This window comes from Dermacentor albipictus, chromosome 1 (assembly GCF_038994185.2).
Source record: "Dermacentor albipictus isolate Rhodes 1998 colony chromosome 1, USDA_Dalb.pri_finalv2, whole genome shotgun sequence".
Classification (NCBI taxonomy): Eukaryota; Metazoa; Arthropoda; class Arachnida; order Ixodida; family Ixodidae; genus Dermacentor; species Dermacentor albipictus.
The window spans coordinates 187,187,777-187,207,218 of record NC_091821.1 but is presented as its reverse complement, the minus strand read 5'-3'; the positions used below and the strand labels follow the sequence as shown (position 1 = coordinate 187,207,218).

The 19,442-nt window shown below is 43.7% G+C and overlaps 1 protein-coding gene across 1 annotated transcript in view; it reads left to right on the top strand.

Moving 5' to 3' along the window:
* The window catches only part of LOC139054094 (carboxypeptidase Q-like), a 32,453-nt gene extending 14,390 nt beyond the window's left edge, over nucleotides 1-18,063 (top strand). Inside the window, exons 4-6 of the mRNA XM_070530623.1 lie at nucleotides 6,915-7,072; nucleotides 12,972-13,072; nucleotides 16,989-18,063. Coding sequence (XP_070386724.1) covers nucleotides 6,915-7,072; nucleotides 12,972-13,072; nucleotides 16,989-17,567 — 838 coding nt within the window. The 3' untranslated portion in view covers nucleotides 17,568-18,063. The remainder of the gene's footprint in view (nucleotides 1-6,914; nucleotides 7,073-12,971; nucleotides 13,073-16,988) is intronic.
* The last annotated feature ends 1,379 nt before the right edge of the window (nucleotides 18,064-19,442 follow it).

Genomic DNA, 19,442 nt, shown 5'->3' with positions numbered 1-19,442 from the left:
AAGCATTAACTATAATTTATTGGTAGTGCGTCTTTACCAATTTGATTTTATCTGTAACGTTGTTTCTTATTTGCCTAAATTTTTGCCCGAAAATACCATCACCAGGGTTTTCATGACTCCCGGGGTTTCTCCATTTTATATTCATGTTTTTCTTCATCGCTGACTGTATATTTATTAAACTTTCAACTGTTAACTCATAAGCTCGAATGTGATCGCAACTTATTAGAAAGCTTCAGTTGATATTATTGATGCGTTTATTTGCCTTTTCGGAATTTATTGCCAACCATTGTTCTACTGACGCATGGAAATTAACAATCGACCTCTCTAATGCTGTCAAGGCAGTAAAATAGTGATCCACGACCTTCTAATCATTGATGCATCGAAACATATTTTATTTCGCCATTGTTGTCCGTTGATTCTCATGGTCATGGTTTGTACATGCTCTATTGATACCTGTGTAAATAATTTGGTGGCAAGGAATTCTTCCTTTGTAATACTTTGCATAAAAATGTGCATACCATGACTTGCCAGCAGGGTTAAATATTATGTTGTTAATAATGTATGGTTACCATCAACGTCAATGATTATATCTTGGGCTAAAATAACTTGTTTACAAATACCGTGTTTATTTAAGAATCGGGCATTTCATCAAGGAAAATATGAACCTTTTTACCAGATTTTCTATAAATTGCTAAACTCGTCTCCCGTTTTGTCTATGGAAAGAGCTCATTAAATGCGACTTATATGCGGTCACACAAAGGTGGGTTCATTGCCCAGTTGCCGTCTGCCAAGTTCACGTTCTACGTGACGTCTGCGGCAGAAAGGATTCCACCGCCATGGCCGTGAGTTGTGGCGCGCGCTAACACCCCACACGTATAATACCCTAAAACGTGGTTGGAAAAACTGCGCCGCGGTAGTTAAATTAGTAAGAATGTCGCATGCGTAATGCAAGGACGTGGGTTTGGATCCAGTCCTCCGGTAAGTTGCTTTTTCGTCCACTTGTATTTCCCTTTAATTTATCATTTCTACATTTCAATTAAAACAAGTAATTTACCCTATGCTTTTCTTGTCTGTTGACTTCACATTACTACGACTAGCAAAAAATCGTGCCCTTCACTTCCAGTAAAGTTTTTCCTTCCTCTGCCGTGTTCTTCTTTCTTCGTGTTTTAGTTCGCTCTCGGCTCTTTCTGAGCCGCTGCACTGTTCTCTGCTTCGGTATTCCAGGACTAAAGATGCTGGATGTCAATAATTCCAACTGAATTTATTTACAGGCAGACATTAGCGGTTACACTGAGTATACATTAACAAGGAAAACGGGTTCACATTAACGAATGCGACTGAGCAAGGCCTCGGAGCAGTCCGTCGCTCCGATCGGGCACCTGACGAGATCGGTCCGTCGTCTCAAGCCTCAGCTCACACTGCCCGCTCAGCCGCGCACATTCTCACCCCCAGCCGCGGGACCACCCGAACCGCCCGCGCCGCCTCGGCCCGACCCTACACTCCCCAATTACTCCCTTCTCCAGATGCCGCTACAGCGGCTCGCTGCGCGACTTATGGCGCTCGCCAGAACCAGTGCGCGAGAACCCCTGGCGCTTCCTTTTTCGCGAACAGCGTGCGGCCACCGCCTTTCCAAAGCAGGCGCTCTCTGGAAGCGGCCCGGGTGCGAGCTATTAGATTCGTCGGACGATCCCACCGCTGTCAACCAGATGTAAGAGTTGTCGGACGATCTCGCCGCTGCCACCATTTGAAGGAGTTGAAGGTCGTAGAGAGGAACTTGGGAGGAACTAGGTGAACAGGGTTTATTTACATTATTTACAGCTTAAACAAGACATACATCGACAGTCTAGCGTGGCTCCCAAATGGAGCCCGCAAGACAAAGCATACAGCAAATGAGCACACAGCTCACGAGTACATTTCGAGCACAGAGCACGACGACGAGCACACACTAGCAGCCGACAACAGCCGCTTATAACCACTCCGTTCGACGTCATCGTTCGACGTCATCGTAGAAAGTCCTCGTGGTCGCCTTTGAGAGAAGCGGGTAGGGGTTTTACACACACACGCCGCACAGGTTTCACTGCTCTCTCTGAGGGCAGACGACCTTTGCAGCGCAGTCATCGTGGTATCCATTGTCCCGCGTCCCTGTAGTAAGGAGGTCACGCCCGACCCCAGCCGGCGCCTCTAAATTCCAGAGCGGACCTCGCACAGCGGCCTCCGCCGCTGCACATTGTCTGGCGTCTCGAAAAGCGCATGGTGAATTAACATCCTGCTAGTAACAGCGCAAAATATAGACAAGGGACGAGACAAGAAGACACCACAAGCGCTGTTAGCAGCGCTTGTGGTGTCTTCTTGTCTCGTCCCTTGTCTATATTTTGCGCTGTTACTAGCAGGATGGAAAACCAACAAGCCCAAGCTGCTATTCTAGTGAATTAACATCGCCGTAGTCAAGTTCTCCAAAGGACGTTCACGGTTGGTTAGCGCTGTCCTCGCTGATTCTCTGAAGGGCGCCACCACCCCGGATCGATCGACGCTACTGCAGCGGGCTGAAATAGCTGCAGGCCGATCCTAACAGAGCCAACAGCACAACATCGCAATGCAACACACACACAAAAACAGAGTGGACCCCAGAGAAGTCGAGCAAGCACGCACTTAAGCAAATAAAAAGAATGCACACATGAGCTTCACCAAGCCGAAAATTCACAACGACCTTACACTTCCCGTTCTCGTTCGTCAAAATCATAACCAGTCACTTTTTAACTAATACAATGTTATCGCCACCGTCTTTACCTTTCCTACAATAGAAAAACGCATTGAATCTGACAATTTGAAAATGCGAAAATTGGTGGCACTCATTCATGGATGTTGGTCTCTGTTAAGAACAAACAAATGCGGCAATATCGACTGAACTTACATCTGCAATGTGTCCCGATACTTTTTCAGACTTCTAATATAGACATGCAGTAGTTCAAATGCAACATGACCCGAATGTTCATACACCCGTACTTGTTTTCTTTCTGTCCAGTACGCAAAAGTATAAAAGTTTTCAGGCATGGTAAACAACTTTGGATAACACTTCTTTTACAAGGGCACCAAGCTTCCAGCTTCTTTACTTATATATGTGCCTATTATGGACCTATACGAAGCGATAGTGCATGCCTTTAGCTCGCTTCTTTGTCAGCTAGAGCAGCCTCTTCATAGCTGTCAAATTCTTATTAATGTACATTTTCATAACTTTTAAGGACTTTCCGTTTCTTAAAGGGACAGACAACCGATTTTTAAGGAGCTAGCTTTTTATGGCGCAACGCGAAGCTCACCCTCGGTAGTGTTTACATCTGCAGCGGTTACTTCCAAAAGCGTGTAGATATTTAGTTAGCAAATTTTTTTGATCTGAGCAGCCTCTAAAAAAGTAAGAGTCCCTCCTCCAGCAACGCTGAGAAGTGAGAGCGATGCCGATAGCCCGCCTCGCAAATTGTGAAAGCTGCCTATCGTTCCGTTTTCACAGCAGTGAGTGTAACTGTGGTTAACCACCTACATTTTGACCTTTTCAACCACTTTTGAAAATAAAAAAGCTGGTGCAATAAGTTCGCGTTGATGTACAGGCATTTCTTATATTTGTGCTGCGTTTTCCCCCAAGTACACGGCTACGTCATGGCTGGCTGGCTCCCGTCGTCGTCGTTCTGTAGATAGACGAGCCAATGCAACTCATCGAAAACGAAGGTGAAGGCAGCGCCACTTTTCTGCTCACTACAAACGAAGAATTATCTCCACGTTGTAAGTCAGGAAAAACTTATAATAATAAAAAGGAACATACTACATTTCGCTACTAATAAAAAGAGACCAGGAACGGCGTACGCTAGTAGAAGGTCACGTGGTGGACCTTTTATGCAGCTTGATGTCTTTGCCGCGTGGGGCGCCAAAGGTCGTTTTTCGAAACATTTAGTGATGAATAAAAAGTATAAATATACGCCTAATGAGAAAAACATGGCTCGTTTTAGCCACTACGATAGGGAATCCTTCCATCAGCGGGGTTATCTCGAGTCATGTTCTGAGCGGTTGTCTGTCTCTTTAACCTCTTGTCTCGAGCCTCCCAGCTAACAAAACACGCAAATATAGCGAGAGTCATTCCACGAATAGCCTCAGAATGGTGATGATTGCGGGTGGGAAGCCCAGATTTCGTGGTGAGGGCCTAAGAATATATACCCTCACAAACATTGATAACCTGAATCCCTAGGTAATTTCTTCGTTATTATAGTTCCAAATTTTCAACTTCCAGTTTCAATCGAGAGTCGTTTGACCTAAACTATAGCTTCTAGTTCACTAGTTTTCTTTTTCAGGTTTTTGACCTCTTTTTTGTTTGTTTCAAAGGACTTCAAGATCACGTCGTTATTCTCGGACAGTACACCTAGATAGTTTCTATAGTCTGAATAGCGATAGTTTATTTTTTAATTTTGGAATTAGTGGCGTCGTGCTTCGCTAGCTGCATATTGCTGCACGTCTAAAACCCAAGACTTCTTTCATTCAATCATTCATTCAAGCAAACACAATCAAAAACACTAAAGCACCTTGAAAAACCCCAACTACAATGAAATTATTTTATGTGTGAATCTTACACCATACTGTCTCAGGGGGGTGGTTTCAGCACAGAGTAGTTTATATCAGACCACGAATACAGGGCAAGCACTACCACCTCTGCCATACTTTCTGTCGCTTCTAAGAACTTTAAATCCGGGAGGGGTTATGTTGGCGTCATACGCGCAACTTTGGAGCCATGTTTCTGTGACACCGACAATTTGAGCGGTATTGGATGCGATTAAAGAGACAAAATCTGGAAATTTATTACAAAGTCTTCTGGGATTGACATTGAGGATACGTCTGTCAGAGTTGGCGTGATGTTAGCCAGGGTTCGTTCGTGAAGCAGTTGCGGAAGCAAGGCTAGGAATTTCACTGAGAGCGTTAGAACATTCTCCACAAAGGCATGGTCGTATCTGTGATGGACAGTGGAACCATTATCTCGGAATGCTGTAAGCTGCAATTCATCGGTTTCGAGGCTTCCGACGCTCAGAATGCGCGAATGTGCTTTTGGCGTTTCACACGCACACATGGTGCCAGGCGTGTAGCCAGAATATTTTTCCGGAGAGCGGGGGGAGGTGGGGGGGGGGGAAGCGTACCCGCCGTGCTTGCTTAGCTATGGTGTTGCGCTGCTACGCACGAGGTCGCGGTATCAAATCCCGGCCACGGCGGCCGCATTTCAATGGGGGCGAAATGCGAAAACACCCATGTATTTAGGTGCACGTTAAAGAACGCCCAGGTGGTCCAGATTATTTCGGTGTCCCCCACTATGGCGTGCCTCATAATCAGATCGTGGCTAAGGCACGTAAAATCCCAGAAATTTAATCTAACACGATTTGCACGAGAAACTGAAATGCGTAATGAACTATAATGATCAAAATATCGCTAATTAACTTTTAAGCTAATAAATTTGTGGCACATATTGGAATCTCCCAGTTGTAGCCGGTGAGGTCACAAGTCATATCCACTTGAAACGAATTCTGAGGATGACAATAGTTTCGCGATTTGCGTTCCCAACGTTTGCGGCAAAACGCATTGGTGTTCTAGTTATGTTTAAACTCCAATGCACAAGAAGTTGTTTTGTTGAAGAAGTAAGTGGAACAGCAGGGCATCTTTACGGCAAATTTGACAGCGCTTATCTCAAAGCTTTTAGTTTAAAAATTCGCTAAAACAAATTAGGTGTTTTACGTGCCAAAACCACGACCTGATTATGAGGCACGCCGTAGTGCGTGACTCCGGAATAATTTGGACCACCTTGGGTTCTTTAATGTGCACCTAAATCTAAGCACACGGGTGTTTTCGCATTTAGCCCCCATCGAAATGCGGCCGCCGTGGCCGGGATTCGATCCCGTGACCTCGTGCTAATAGCAGCCCAACACCATAGCCACTAAGCAACCACGGAGGTTAAAAATTCGCTCCATATGGATGTGCCTTGTGAAAATACTGGCATTAATTTATAAATTGGCATATGTGCGCTAAAGTAACTAGTTAAATAGTCGATAGAAGTTTTTAAAATAATCAATTAATTATGTATTTTAATTCTTGTGCGAGTAATGTTCACCTATTTGAGTAATCCAGCTTAGCCAATAGATTTGTGCGACATGCTACAGGCGATTTTTAAAATTCTTTTACGATAAAAAAAAGTCGTAGTTTCGCCCAAAAGGTGAAGCATGGATTATGATAGCAAGTTAGTAGATATATACGAAGTAAGGATAGGAGCTTTATCGATCGTATAAACTTGTAAGCAATAGCTTACTAACTAAACTGAAAAGCATGAGGTCACGTGCGCGCAAGCAAACATGAACATATCTCGCTCGATGTCCGCTGAAACTCGCTGTCAGAACGCTGGAGTGAGGAAGCGCGGCAGCAGCAGCGAGCGAATTGACCTTCATGCTGTGCCTCTCACTTCACGGCGACAGTGACGACCTCTGAGCCATCATCACGGCAACATCACGGCGACGGCAGAAAAGCGCCTGAAGTGTCCATATAATTGCTATCACAGTAAAAACAACCGATATAGCATAAATATGGCTGAATCTTCAGCGAGCACCTTTGCTGTGAATATTTATGTATGCCTGTATTATCCTAGAGTAATCAAGCTCGAATGGAAAAATTCACGTCTGATCAGCAAGACCGGAAGACTACTTGGAAGTATATCATATAGCTAATTAGCCTTGCACTGACGCGTACACACACCTTTATGGAGGAGGAAAACTAATACTTATGTCCAATCACTCAGCGAACGTCTTCTATTTCTTTTACTGTGCCTGTGTTTGAATTCTCCTGTTCGCGTGTTATTTGCCCGAAATGGCGCAAGCAGAGCGCCGAGCGTGCAATATGCGCAGATACGGCGCCGTGGCGGCTCTGGTGCGCTCGGCGACCCCGGCCTCGCTGTACACGCCGCACACGGGAATGCTGAAGTACCTGCCCGAGCACCCGAAGATCCCCGCCGCCGCAGTCACTGTCGAGGACGCCGAATTGCTGACAAGGCTCGTGGAACGTGGTGAGCTTCACTCGGTTGGTGAAGGTGGCGAGGAGTTAGGGTAATTTAATCGCGGAAACTTTTACTTTATAACGAGAAGTGGCTCTGGTGTGGTCTTATCTAGGTGTTTCCAAAGGAATAAAAAAAAATAACTTACCACACCAAATCGAAAGCGTCATCATTTTTTTTCATCTTTGATGAATGAATGAATGAATGAATGAATGAATGAATGAATGAATGAATGAATGAATGAATGAGGTTTTATTAATACACAGGATACAGTACAAGGGAATATTATACAGGAGGACGTCCCGAGGTCGAATACTGTAACGGGACCTCCTGTACAGCGTAAAAGTAAAAATATAAACAGTTGCAACAAATAATGTAAAATTTTAAAGATAGCAAACATAGCATTGGTTTACGTTTAGCAATACTAATACAAATCAGCTACACACATGCTAGTAAAAAATTATAATAATTATTATTACATTCGACTAATTACAGAAGTTACTATAACACCATTATGAAAGTAAATTGATAATGAGACATAACCAACTGAACTTTTATTTGTGCAGCGTAAGTATTAACAAAATGTAGATTTGGAAGGGTGAAAAGGAAAAAGAAAGACAACTTAGTGGTTGGAGATGACGAAATGTGATCTTTTAGTTCTCGTTTAAATTGAAATGATTTACATGACTTAATAGTAGGAGGTAGTGTGTTCCTGAAGGAAACGGACGAAAAATGGATACTGTGCTTACCATAATTTGTGCGTACCTTGGGAAGAAGAAAATTATTGTTTAGTGCAAATCGCGTAAGATTAGTATTCATTAGACAAGATTGAGGTAACAGACTCTTGCGGTGAGTGTAATCTAGTTGTCGGTATAAAAAACGTACCAAGATTAAATTTAACAAGTTCGTCTACGGTAAGAATGTTATAGTTATGTAATAGCTGTTTGCAATTGAAATGGTTAGGACTAAATGTGATTATTTTAACAGCCTGGTTTTGTAATACTTGTAATGATCGTAAGTGGGTACGATACGTATTGCCCCAGCATGCAATACAATAGTCTCTATATGAATAGATAAATGAGTAGTATAAAGAGAGTAGTATTTTATAGTTAAATACATACCGAGCTTTTAAAAGTGTCCTTATTCCGCATGTTGCCTTCTGCCTAATGTTGGCTATGTGTTGATAAAATTTCAGGTTAGAATCAAGCTCTACACCCAAATAGTTACCGGAAGTACTGTGCCTGATAACATTATTACCAAGGTAGCGCGGAAGAATGAATGCGGATGAGTGTTGGTGGGACGTGAATAAAACAAATTTAGTTTTAGACGAGCTTATATTGAGCTGGTTAATACTGCACCAATTTAACACGTTGTTTAAGTCAGTATTAAGTTTAGAAACTCGGTTCCTTATAAACAAATGTCAGAGTTAAAGATAGTTGTGTCATCTGCATAAAGAATGTAGTTAGAAGAATGCAGGCAATTAGGTAGGTCATTAACATATATTAAAAACAACAGTGGGCCAAGTATGGATCCCTGTGGTACACCAATGTGTTATCATTTAGTTAGAAAGAACACCATTAATTCTAACTCTTTATGCTCTATTTTATTAGTCATTTTGTATTAAAGCAGGACCTGTTAGTCTGATAGATTCAAGTTTAAGGGATAAAATTCAGTGGTTAATTTTATCAAATGCTTTAGTTAAATCTACGAACACTACATGATCCAGCATACATGCCCTTATCGATTGCCATTTTTAATTGTTCAGTTAGGGCGATAAAAGCAAGTTCAGTTGAATAGCCCTTGCGGAAGCCGAATTGGAATGGTGAAATAATACTAAATTTAGATAGGTACTTAGGGCGCTTTTCAAGCAGCCGTTCAATAACTTTGCTAAAAAGGGGTAGAATGCATATTGGCCTATAATTAGTAATCAAGGTACGGTCACCCTTTCTAGATACTGGAGTAATTCTACCTTGTTTTAGTTCTTGTGAGAAGGTTCCAGTCTTAAACATTAGGTTAATAATAATTGCGAGAGCATCTGAGATTAGGCGCCCAATTAGCTCGATGCGATTCGAATGTATATTATCAAGACCTGCACTTGTTGCTTTTAAATTTCTTATAATGTTTTCTATTTCCTGTGGTGTAGTTGTAAACAAAAGAACGAGTGAGGTAGGCGTCGCATGAAATGGTTATATTGCATGGGTATATGCGAATCGCTACTAAAGAAAAATTCTGCTAAAGCATCAGCAATATCTTGTGAGGTGGTGTACGCTTTGTCGTTATGAATAATTTCCTTTAATATAACCTGATTGTTTTGCCTATTTAAAAAATTATTTACTATCTTACATTTCTTACTAATGTCTTTTGCACATTCTAATATTTTTTTCTTGTAATAAAGTTTTTTTTAGCTTTTTTTAGTTCGATACCAAGAAAGTTGGCAAAATTTTTATACCTCCTAGTCAAATTGCCGTTAAATGGCCGTAGTTACGTTTTCTTATACAGATTGTCTTTCTTGCGTATCAAGGCTAGAAGCTTATCTGACGGCCAATAATTCTGTGGAGAAACAAACTTTTTTTTTGCATTTGACTTTGCTATGGCAGTCAAAATACGATTTTAGTACAGATATAAAGAACGAGAAGGCCGTTTGTGGATCTTTCATATCTGCTATAGACGACCAATCAGCTTGGCTCAATGAATAAATGAAAGCTTCTTTGTCAAGTGTTAGCTCTGTGTAAGTGGCTTTGACAGAGCTTTCATTATTCTGAAAGCGTAAAAATATCGGGTAGTGATGAGTCAGATTGTGTAACAGGCCAAAGTAACCTGCCAGACTGTACCAAACAGACTGTATCCCGCCAAAGCCGTACTAACTGTGCCGGATCCGCTTTCTGAGGAAAAACATATATATATATATATATATATATATATATATATATATATATATATATATATATATATATATATATATGGCACTGATGTGTCGCTGCTTGCCAACGAACAGAGAATGGCTGCTGTGCCAATTTCCGTGGCATTGCAGGGGCATTGGAGCGCACTTGTTTTCGCATTTTTGTCTCCAAAGCTGTGCGTCTTCATTGCAAGTGCGTGAATTAAGACGGATGCAAGGGTTGGCAACGAACAGCGTAAAGCACAAGCAGAAGGGTTGAAATCTGGGCCAGTTGGTACATAATTGAACGAAAAAACCAGTCAAAAACACAAAGGACAAGAGAAGAAGAGAACCAGTCGTTGTGTCGTGAACTTCTTCTCTTGTCCTTTGTGTTTTTGACTGGTTTTTTCGTTCAAGTAAAGCACAAGGCCCGCGATGCGCGATCACGATTAACCATGATTCTGGAATTCAGTGTCTCCCGCGCTCAACACGGAGAAGCGGGCGCATCCAGCAGCCGAATGCATTTTACTGCACCGCGAGTCTACATCGAATCGGCATTAGAGTGCTTTTTCCAGTTCTGCTGTGTCTTTCTCCTTTTCCGCAAACCCAGCCCACATAATCTGTGACGGCTGGCGATGATCCTGTGTCGGTGCCCGGAGCCACCAGTGTTTGCGTGCAAACCAAGCTGCACAAACTTTACGAAGACAACGTCTTCTTTGGTGGCTTCACACGTGCGTGTCGTACGTGGCATTCGGGCATCTGTGCGGCCTCTTGGTCAAAAACGGCCCTTTCGCGCCCCCTTTCGAGCGTGGTAGCAAGACGCAAAAGGTAGCAAAACATAGGTCTCAACGCAACAAAAACCGAGAATTAGTCGCAGAGCAGGCAACATTAACGGTACGGGCGTAATTAGCGCCATTGTAGTAAAATATTGACCACGGTGCACCATACTCCCGGATAGACTCGCTTGGCATATTGGCAAAAAAAAAAAGAAGGAAAGAAAGAAAGGCGTATCTACCGAATACGACGCGAAAGAAGACGCCGACATACATGCGCGTAAATAAACAGAGCGAATAAAAAAAAAAAAAAAACTCGGCCTTAATAAAACAAACAGGTAATCCGAAAAGAAAATGTAAAGTCCGGCAATGGAACGAATAAAATAATGCAAATAACGCAAAAAATATTATGCGATTATGCAACATTGCATCAGTCCTCGTAGCTGCTGACGCTACTGTGCGACATGTACAGCCTTCGAGATTGGCCCATGTCGCAATGGAACAGGTAGCAATTCACGTTTCTTCGCTACAGCACAAAAACCACCACCACCAACAACAACAACAACACAAAAAGAAACACACACAAAAAAAGAACCAGTCGTCATGAATTTGCCGTCATACTATCGTCGTTGTCTTGCTGCTGCTGCTGTCCTCACGCGCACGCACGAAGCTGCTCGTCTTCGAACCCGTTGACCTGTCTGGTAACGTTTTGCAGAACCTCAAACGATGATGGGTGGCTACCAGAAGAATGCTTCGCATAACATCGATTTCTACATCGTGCAGAATCTGCACATTGTCTTCGTCACAAACGTCCTCAACTTGACTGTTTATAAGTTTACCACTTAATTTACGCTCAGTGTACCTCTTACGAGTTGTAGCCGATGAGTTCGCAACGCGTATTCACTTGAAACGAAGTCTGAGAACTACACCAGTTTCGAGATATTAATTTTCAGGGGGTCTGATGAAATGTATTACTGTTCCAGTTACTCTTGTGCTTCAATGTATATAACAGCGTCTCCATAAATAATGTACGGGGAACAACAGTGCATATTTACGGCAAGTTTGACGGCGCATATCTCGAAACTAGTGCCATCCTCCGAACAAGTCTATATGCCTTGCAAGCTCGCTTGATACAATTCGTGTATTGAAATACGTGCCGTAATGTAAATAATAAAAAAATAATTGATGTAATTATGTTTACTAAATTAGGCATTTTCTTGTAGAAACAACGGCCGCCTCATCGAATAATTTAGCGCAAGGCTTAGAAATGTGCCATCTGCTACAGGCAATATTTAAAAATTTATTGCAGCTACAACACTATATATATATATATATATATATATATATATATATATATATATATATATATATATATATATATATATATATATATATATATATATATATATATATATATATATATATATATATATATATATATATATATATAGAAATGCCTCAGACCTGCAGGTAGATGATAATTTTGGAGCTGTTTACCAAACTATATCTAAAGAGAACTTTTCTGAATATTTGCAAAGTCATTCGTACGATCCCACTGGTGAAACATAGCAAGATCCCACTTTGTCAGACCCTGAAGCCACACAGGCTACCTTTGTAAGGTCGTAAAGAAAATTGCCGACCACTGCAAGTGTTTTCAAATGACATGACAGTTTCCAGTGCGGCATAGCAATAGTAGTGCTGGATCTTGTCATATGAGTTTAACACGTAGAAAATTAACCATAACAGTCTTTCTCAATGTCAACGGGGCGCCAGGCACTGCAAATTACACCCATGTGTTCGTTAGTGTTAGAGTTAACTTTTGTGCGGCCGATTCCTGAAGTGAATGTCTCAATTTTTATGTAGCTCAAACATTTTTATTCAGACAATTGAAGGTCCGAGTAGTTGTCGCCGTATCATGCAGGGAGTTCCGCGAGACAGTGAATTGGTATTCTTTTCGATTAACCTAATAGCAGCTTTACAGCGAAAACTACAATGTACACTGGTCTGCAATGTACATTATAAGCTGTTGACATGTGTACACGGGCGTCTGGTTCATGCGTTCCTCTGCTTCGATCGGCGCTGCAAGAGCAATACCTCGAGGATACTGAAACCTTCGTGAAAGAGACGGGTGTGATTTTTTTTTCTTTTTTTAACGTTTAGACAGCTGCAGTTCATTTCATTAAATGGCAGCTGGAAAATTATTGCCTAATACTTGAAGGGCCAAACTATCCATGACTGGCAGCCTTCTCTGTACGTGCAGGTTCCAACGTTGTCGTGCACCTGGAGATGAGCAACAACCACACGCAGGGCGTCTCCAGAAACATTGTTGCCGACATCACGGGCTCAGTCTTCCCGGAGCAGGTAACATGTGCACGAACGGGAGTCGCGGTAGCAGACACTGGCGACGTTCGCTTAATCTTATTTTCTTGTTTTGAGTAGCACATGCTTTACATCTTTTTTTTTTCGTGCATCTTACCATCTCTTCATAAGAATCTTCAGCATTTATATACTTGGATACATATATTGCCAGGGAAGCATTCACGGCAAACGTTCACTAGCCTTCGCTAGTTCACTAGACTTCACAGGACACAGTGCAATTAATTCAGTACAGTCAAATAGGAAACGGAGATTTTTTTTCCCTAGTTTTGCCTGCACTACCTTGCTACCGAAATCAATGGCCGAGAGAAAAAGAGCGTCCTGATGCCTAGCTAAATGACGACGAACGGCTGAAATGATTTCGAAGGCGGCTCAGTTCATCGTTACTTTAAGTGCGACAGGTTGTCCCTTCTCTCCACCTTGCACACAAACATTCTAAAACGAGGCTAAACATAAAAAAAAATTCCTTTTAATTCATTTGGTACCATAAGAAGAAAACACTCCACTTATCTCGGAGCCTCTTCGGCTTGTATACAAGGTCATGAGGCCGGCCAAGGTGTGTGCTGTCGCAGGGAAGCCCGAACTATTGTGTGATCAGCACATGCGTTATTCTTGGACCGTATTCCACAAAAAGTCATTTTGCTAGAACTATTCGAAAGACAAGATGCCAACCAAACAATGGCTAAGCTGATGACGATCAAAAAGCTTTGAATTCGACCCCTGTAACTTAAATAACAGTCTTCAGCATTGAAAAAAGAAATCAACAAACACTATGCTATAAAAATATGCAGTTATTTTTTTCTGCATTATGATAGTTCATTATTGATCGTGTTTACCTTGTGATTATTGAGGTCTGCATGCAAGGCTACGGGAGTAAAACTAATAATTGAGACACAGTGAAGTGCTCTTCATCTCGTTTCCAGCCTCAAAAAATGCATCCCAAGTTATAATATTTAAGGTGTGTTTCAGCTGCATCGTTCGGAAATGCATCTAGAAATAGGTCAAGGGGGATGATAAGATCTGCTTCATCATGATGCTCACGTTAAAGCTATGCATCTTTCGCAAAATAATAAGTCGTATAATTAGTCAGTAAATAGTTATTCACTGGAACGCGCGCACTCACTAACACATAGGGCTATCGTACTTGGGTGTTTTGTCTAAATCTGAACCTTGCCACCCCTTCTGAGGGAACTCGGCATTATCGATAACGCAATGCTGCCTCACGCCAGTTAGCTTGTTTGGCGCACAAAACCTTATGCATGACAGCAAGCGTAGAAAAGAAACTTGCACGCCCAGAGGAGTCGCCCCTCACTGGCTTGTTTGTTTAGTATAACGCGTGGCTTCTTTTATCGGCTGTACAAGAGCTCGAATCGTTACTCCCTTGAAGCTTCCCCGAGACTTCACTGGCGCGGCGAGGCAGATGGTTTTGAGTTTCGGCTCTCTTGAGCGCGTGGTCTGCCTGTCGGCAAGCCAGAATTGCCAGAATGATCGCTGCGAGACAACGGCGACTAAGCGTGCATCGCTGACGGATCTTCTAGCACTCTCATTTCCGGGCGTGGAAGCTGCACACTTCTCGCTTTCTATTTCAAAGCCAACTAATTTCGAAGTTAACACAGGCACGCCGTCTGTACCGGTATCGTGTCTTCGAAAATCTTCAAAAAAATTTGGCAGTCTCAACTCCAGATGAGCGCACGTTGTGCGAATCGTTGTTGTTTGGATAGAAGTGCACTCTCGAAGAATGGTAATATTCTGAAGCGAAACGTATACTGCATGTTATGAAGATTACATATTTATGACAAATAGCATTGCTAGAGATTATGATTGTGAACAATTTTACAAGCTTACATTGTTAGAAATGCACATCGTTTGACATAATTGCTCAATGTTCATTGGTTCACTGATTGTGGTTTCGACCGTGTCTTGCCCAGTGATATCACTGGTGGTTTCACTAGTGGGTTCACCGGGGCATAGCAAGCCCAATGTGCGTCATTTCTGACGTCAATGCGCACTTGTGGAAGAACCCAGGTACGCTATGCCTAGAGTGCGACAGCGGATGTGTCAAGCGATATAAGTGATTGCACATAGTTTCATCAGCGCTCAACTGGGTCTGAAGGTCACATTGAGCGCTATCTGGGCGTTTTGCGAAAGCTGTGCGCTACAAATGTACTCATAGGTCACTGTTTGAGATGCTGTGTTAGGCTTCATTGCTCGCCTCCCAGATCGGCCCACGAAAAGGGTCAAATACCAGCGGGAAAAACGAGTCTACATTCGACAACAATGCTTTGCATTAGTTCATACTAACACGCACTATGGAGGGACATCAGCTTTCAAGTTATGAATGAATGAATGAATGAATGATTTATTTCATCTTGAGTACAATTTCAAGAAAAGTGCAGGGGCAAAAGGTGCACAGCACCTGACAGGGGCCCCTGTACCCGCAATATAAGCATGTATTGTGCATTATTTAGTGGTAGTTCATTGGCAGTGAGAAGTTATCGCATAGGTAATCTGAATGGACCGGTTAAAGTTAGTGCACCTGGGTTATTTAGCTCAGCGCTGTTCTGGCGTCTTATAACTCCACATATGACAAGAACGATCCCGCTGAAGCGCTCGTATACACTCTAAGAAAAATTTGCGCCATTTGTGGCTTATCGTGTCCCCAAACCATAAACGTTGTCTACTTCGCGTGCATTTCCTTTCTCTAGCGATGCGCTACTAATATTTATCGGGCACGAACTGCATGCGCGCATCAGCGTTGCATAGTGTTCCTTACAGAAAAGCAGCAAGCGCATAGCGTTAAACGAAGAGTACACAAGATTGATGACCATTATCCTTATGAGACAATAACCCAGAAGAGCACAATTATTTTCTTGTTAGTGTACATAAGTACACAAAGCGGCCTGGGTCTTTATTTAGATTTCGCGCTTATGACTGCTTGGTTTTCGCTGAAATTGAACCACAAGGTCAAATGTTCGCATCGCTAGAAAAACACTGCTGGTCTAATTTGTTCAATAAAGACGAAATATCACCGCAGTGCACACGCCTCGTCATTGGAGAAGCCAGCTGCTAGAGGTACGTGAACCGGTTTTTCCGCCTGTGCGCAGCTAAATGACCGGACGAACCAGTCGAGCAGCGATGCCAAGTGCTCTATTGAACGCTGCATGCGGACCCTGAGAATGCAATTTTGTTGTAAAATTTAACCCTTTAAGGATGAAGCAGAAAAATATTCGAATGAAACGTATATTTCTTTATTGAAATATGCAAAATTCACGAAGAAAAAAAGATATTAAATGAAAAAATATGTACTTTCAGGAAACTTTATTTAGTAATGTAGGTTGTCAAGATGTGGGCAACAGATAGCAGGCAGAACACCGGAAGCGAGTTTCACCCCACGCTACCTATGGTTTCGTAAAAAACTTGTACAGACAGTTCTGGTCGGATACAGCAAAGAGGTGTGCATTGCATTTCGTTTACATCAACGGCGTGGCCACTGCAGCCGGGTCGCTCTATTGCCCGTGATCGTGCTTTAGGGAAGTAAAAGGATCGCGCACCAAGCTTCTTCATTGTCCTCTGTACCTGCTCTAATCCAACAAATTACGCTTCCTGCATACAATTCATTTATGGCCCAAGTCTTTTAGCCAGAAACTCCGCACTGAAACAAAAACTCAGTAAGAAAAATAATTTTGTTTTGTTGCCTGCAGGAAACGCTAGTATATGCTTATAGGTTTAACCAAAGACAAAACAGCGGTAAGCGACAAACTATTTTCTAGGAGGTCGGATAAAACGTAGGCCATGCGACTCGCACACCCTATTTGTGGGCAGTTTTTTGCAGGTAAAACCGATAACAGACTGACTGCCTTTGTTGGCTCCCATTAATATGGTATGTGGTATGCTCGTGCAGTACGTTATCGTGGGCGCGCACACGGACAGCTGGGACGTGGGCCAGGGCGTGGTGGACGACGCGGGTGGCGTGTTCATCTTCATGACGGCGATGGCGCAGCTGCGCCGCATGCAGCTGCGGCCACGGCGCACGCTGCGCCTGGTGCTGTGGACGGCGGAGGAGGTCGGCTTGTACGGGGCCACCGAGTTCGTTCGCCGGCACCGGGACGAGATGGACGCCGTGTCGCTGGCGCTCGAGTCGGACATCGGCACGTTTGCGCCCGTCGGGCTCACCACGAGCGGCGGCGACAACACGACCGCTTGCATCCTGCGCCGGCTGCTGAGCCTGACCGCGCCCGTGGGCGCTACGCGGCTCGAGCCCAGCCGCGGCCGCGGCTCCGACGTCAGCAAGCTGGAAGAGCTTGGCGTGCCGGTTTCCGTGCTTCTGACGCGTAACGAGCGGTACTTCCACTACCACCACACGCGCGCCGACACCGTGAGCGCCGTGAGCAGCCGCGACCTGGACCTGTGCGCGGCCTTTGTGGCGGCCGTGGCTTACGCGGTGGCTGACCTGCGAGACATGCTGCCTCGAGGTCATTGATCCCCGCACCGCCGGGAGAGACTCGATGCGTGCGCTATCTCTGACACTTGCCGTGGCATGGAAACACTTTGCGAGGATGAACGCAGCTATGTACAGCGGATGTCAGCTCCTGTCGGCGGAGGGAACAGGCTTATAGCATAGGAAGGCAGCTGTCACTGACACTCGCTGGTTGCATCCTCTGCGCGTAGGTCTGCAAGTGCGTTTCTGTATCCTCTGTGCGAAGGCTGTTTCTTGTTTTGCTTCCCTTCTACCTTCAACTTCATTTTTCTATCCCCTCCTCCTAAAGAGTAGGCAGGCTTTGTGCCCCTCTCGGTGGCCAGTTGCCAGCATGCTTCTTCCCTATTTCCCTCCCTGCTTTGTGTGCGTTTTCATATCAGATAATAAGGCTTACGTTCTTGCCTTCCATGTGAACGGTTGAATGTGAGAAAAATAAAGTGTACAAAGCGTCCGCTTTGTATAGGCGGGCACTTCTCCTGGTGCCTCTAGGCCCATGGGATATTTGTGTTGCTCAGTCTCCCACACGACGCCAAGAAAGGAGAGTTGGAGATGCCGTGTAATACTAGCCCGAATTCATCCCATTACCCAGAGAGTCTTTTTCACGACCCGTGCTCACGTGAATATGATGCGACCGCGAATGCAACGCGAAGCGGAGTTTTTGAGGCTTCAGAAATAAAATACGCACACAGTATTGCGACGATAGCGAAGGCGAACGCCGCATGCAGCGATCACTGCCAGTCAGTTAAGAAAAAAAAAAGAGAAACACGCACATGAATACTTGTAAGCGTTCATTATGCCCATCCCTTTGTACTTGCCTCACACCGCGCATCGCCCGCCAGCGCTGCGCGGCCTCAAGGAATCCAAGGTGTCGGGCCCTCATACAACTACCGCCCTGCTGCCTCTTCCGCACTCCTTGCTGCGTGACTTCGGATATTAGGAGCCTGTTAAAGAATGTATACAAGTTATTGAACTCATGCCAGGCTTTTCGTTTTTCTTTTCTTCGGGGCTCATTGGTGGAGCCCAAAGTAGGGCACCCTGCGCTGAAAAAAAAGGAAAAAAAAGAAAGACGCGCTCCGTTTTTGTTTTTCTGCTGTTTTGTCGGCGCTCTACATGTTTCTTAGAAGTACAAAATACTGGGCGGGTGGTTATTCCGCACTGACGAAGAATGTAGCGCGATACACAAGGGACGAGAAACGATGAGGACACCAGCGCAATCTAGCCACTAGATGCTCGCATCGATGTAGAAAATATTTGCGTCCACCAACTTTGCTTGCCTGATTTGTCCAATAGAAAAAATATGGCACCGTCATGCGCACACTTCGACATTGTAGAAGCGGGCTGAGACATGAACTGAGACGCCTGCGCGCAGCTGAATGACCGGACGAACAAGTCTTTCATTTAGCGGTGCATGACGGACCCCCCAAAAATGCAATTTTGTTGCAAAACTAAGCTCTTTAAGGAACGAACAAAAAAAAGAACATTTGAAGGAAATGTTTAGCTGTCATTTCACCAATATTCGGCGTACTTTTTAAAGTTCGTATTTCCAGACGGAAAATTCGCTTTATTTCAGTGAATATATTTTTCAATACAACATGTCGCCGCTATTTTTCGGTAGATATTTTTAGTTTACTTAATTTTTGTGCGTGTGTGTGTGTGTGTGTGTGCGTGTGTTTTCTGACTAACTTTGTTGGCGCTGAAACGTGTAGTATCACCGCAGATCCCGCTCTTCGCCACTGTATAGTTGCGTCCAATACATAGAGTAACGAATGTTTCAAGAGACGCAGTCTTGCAGGGGCACTAACCATACCGAGATGCGGCTATGCAGTAACTAAGAGCGAGTGCATTTGATACACGAACACAAATAAACTCTAAGAAAAG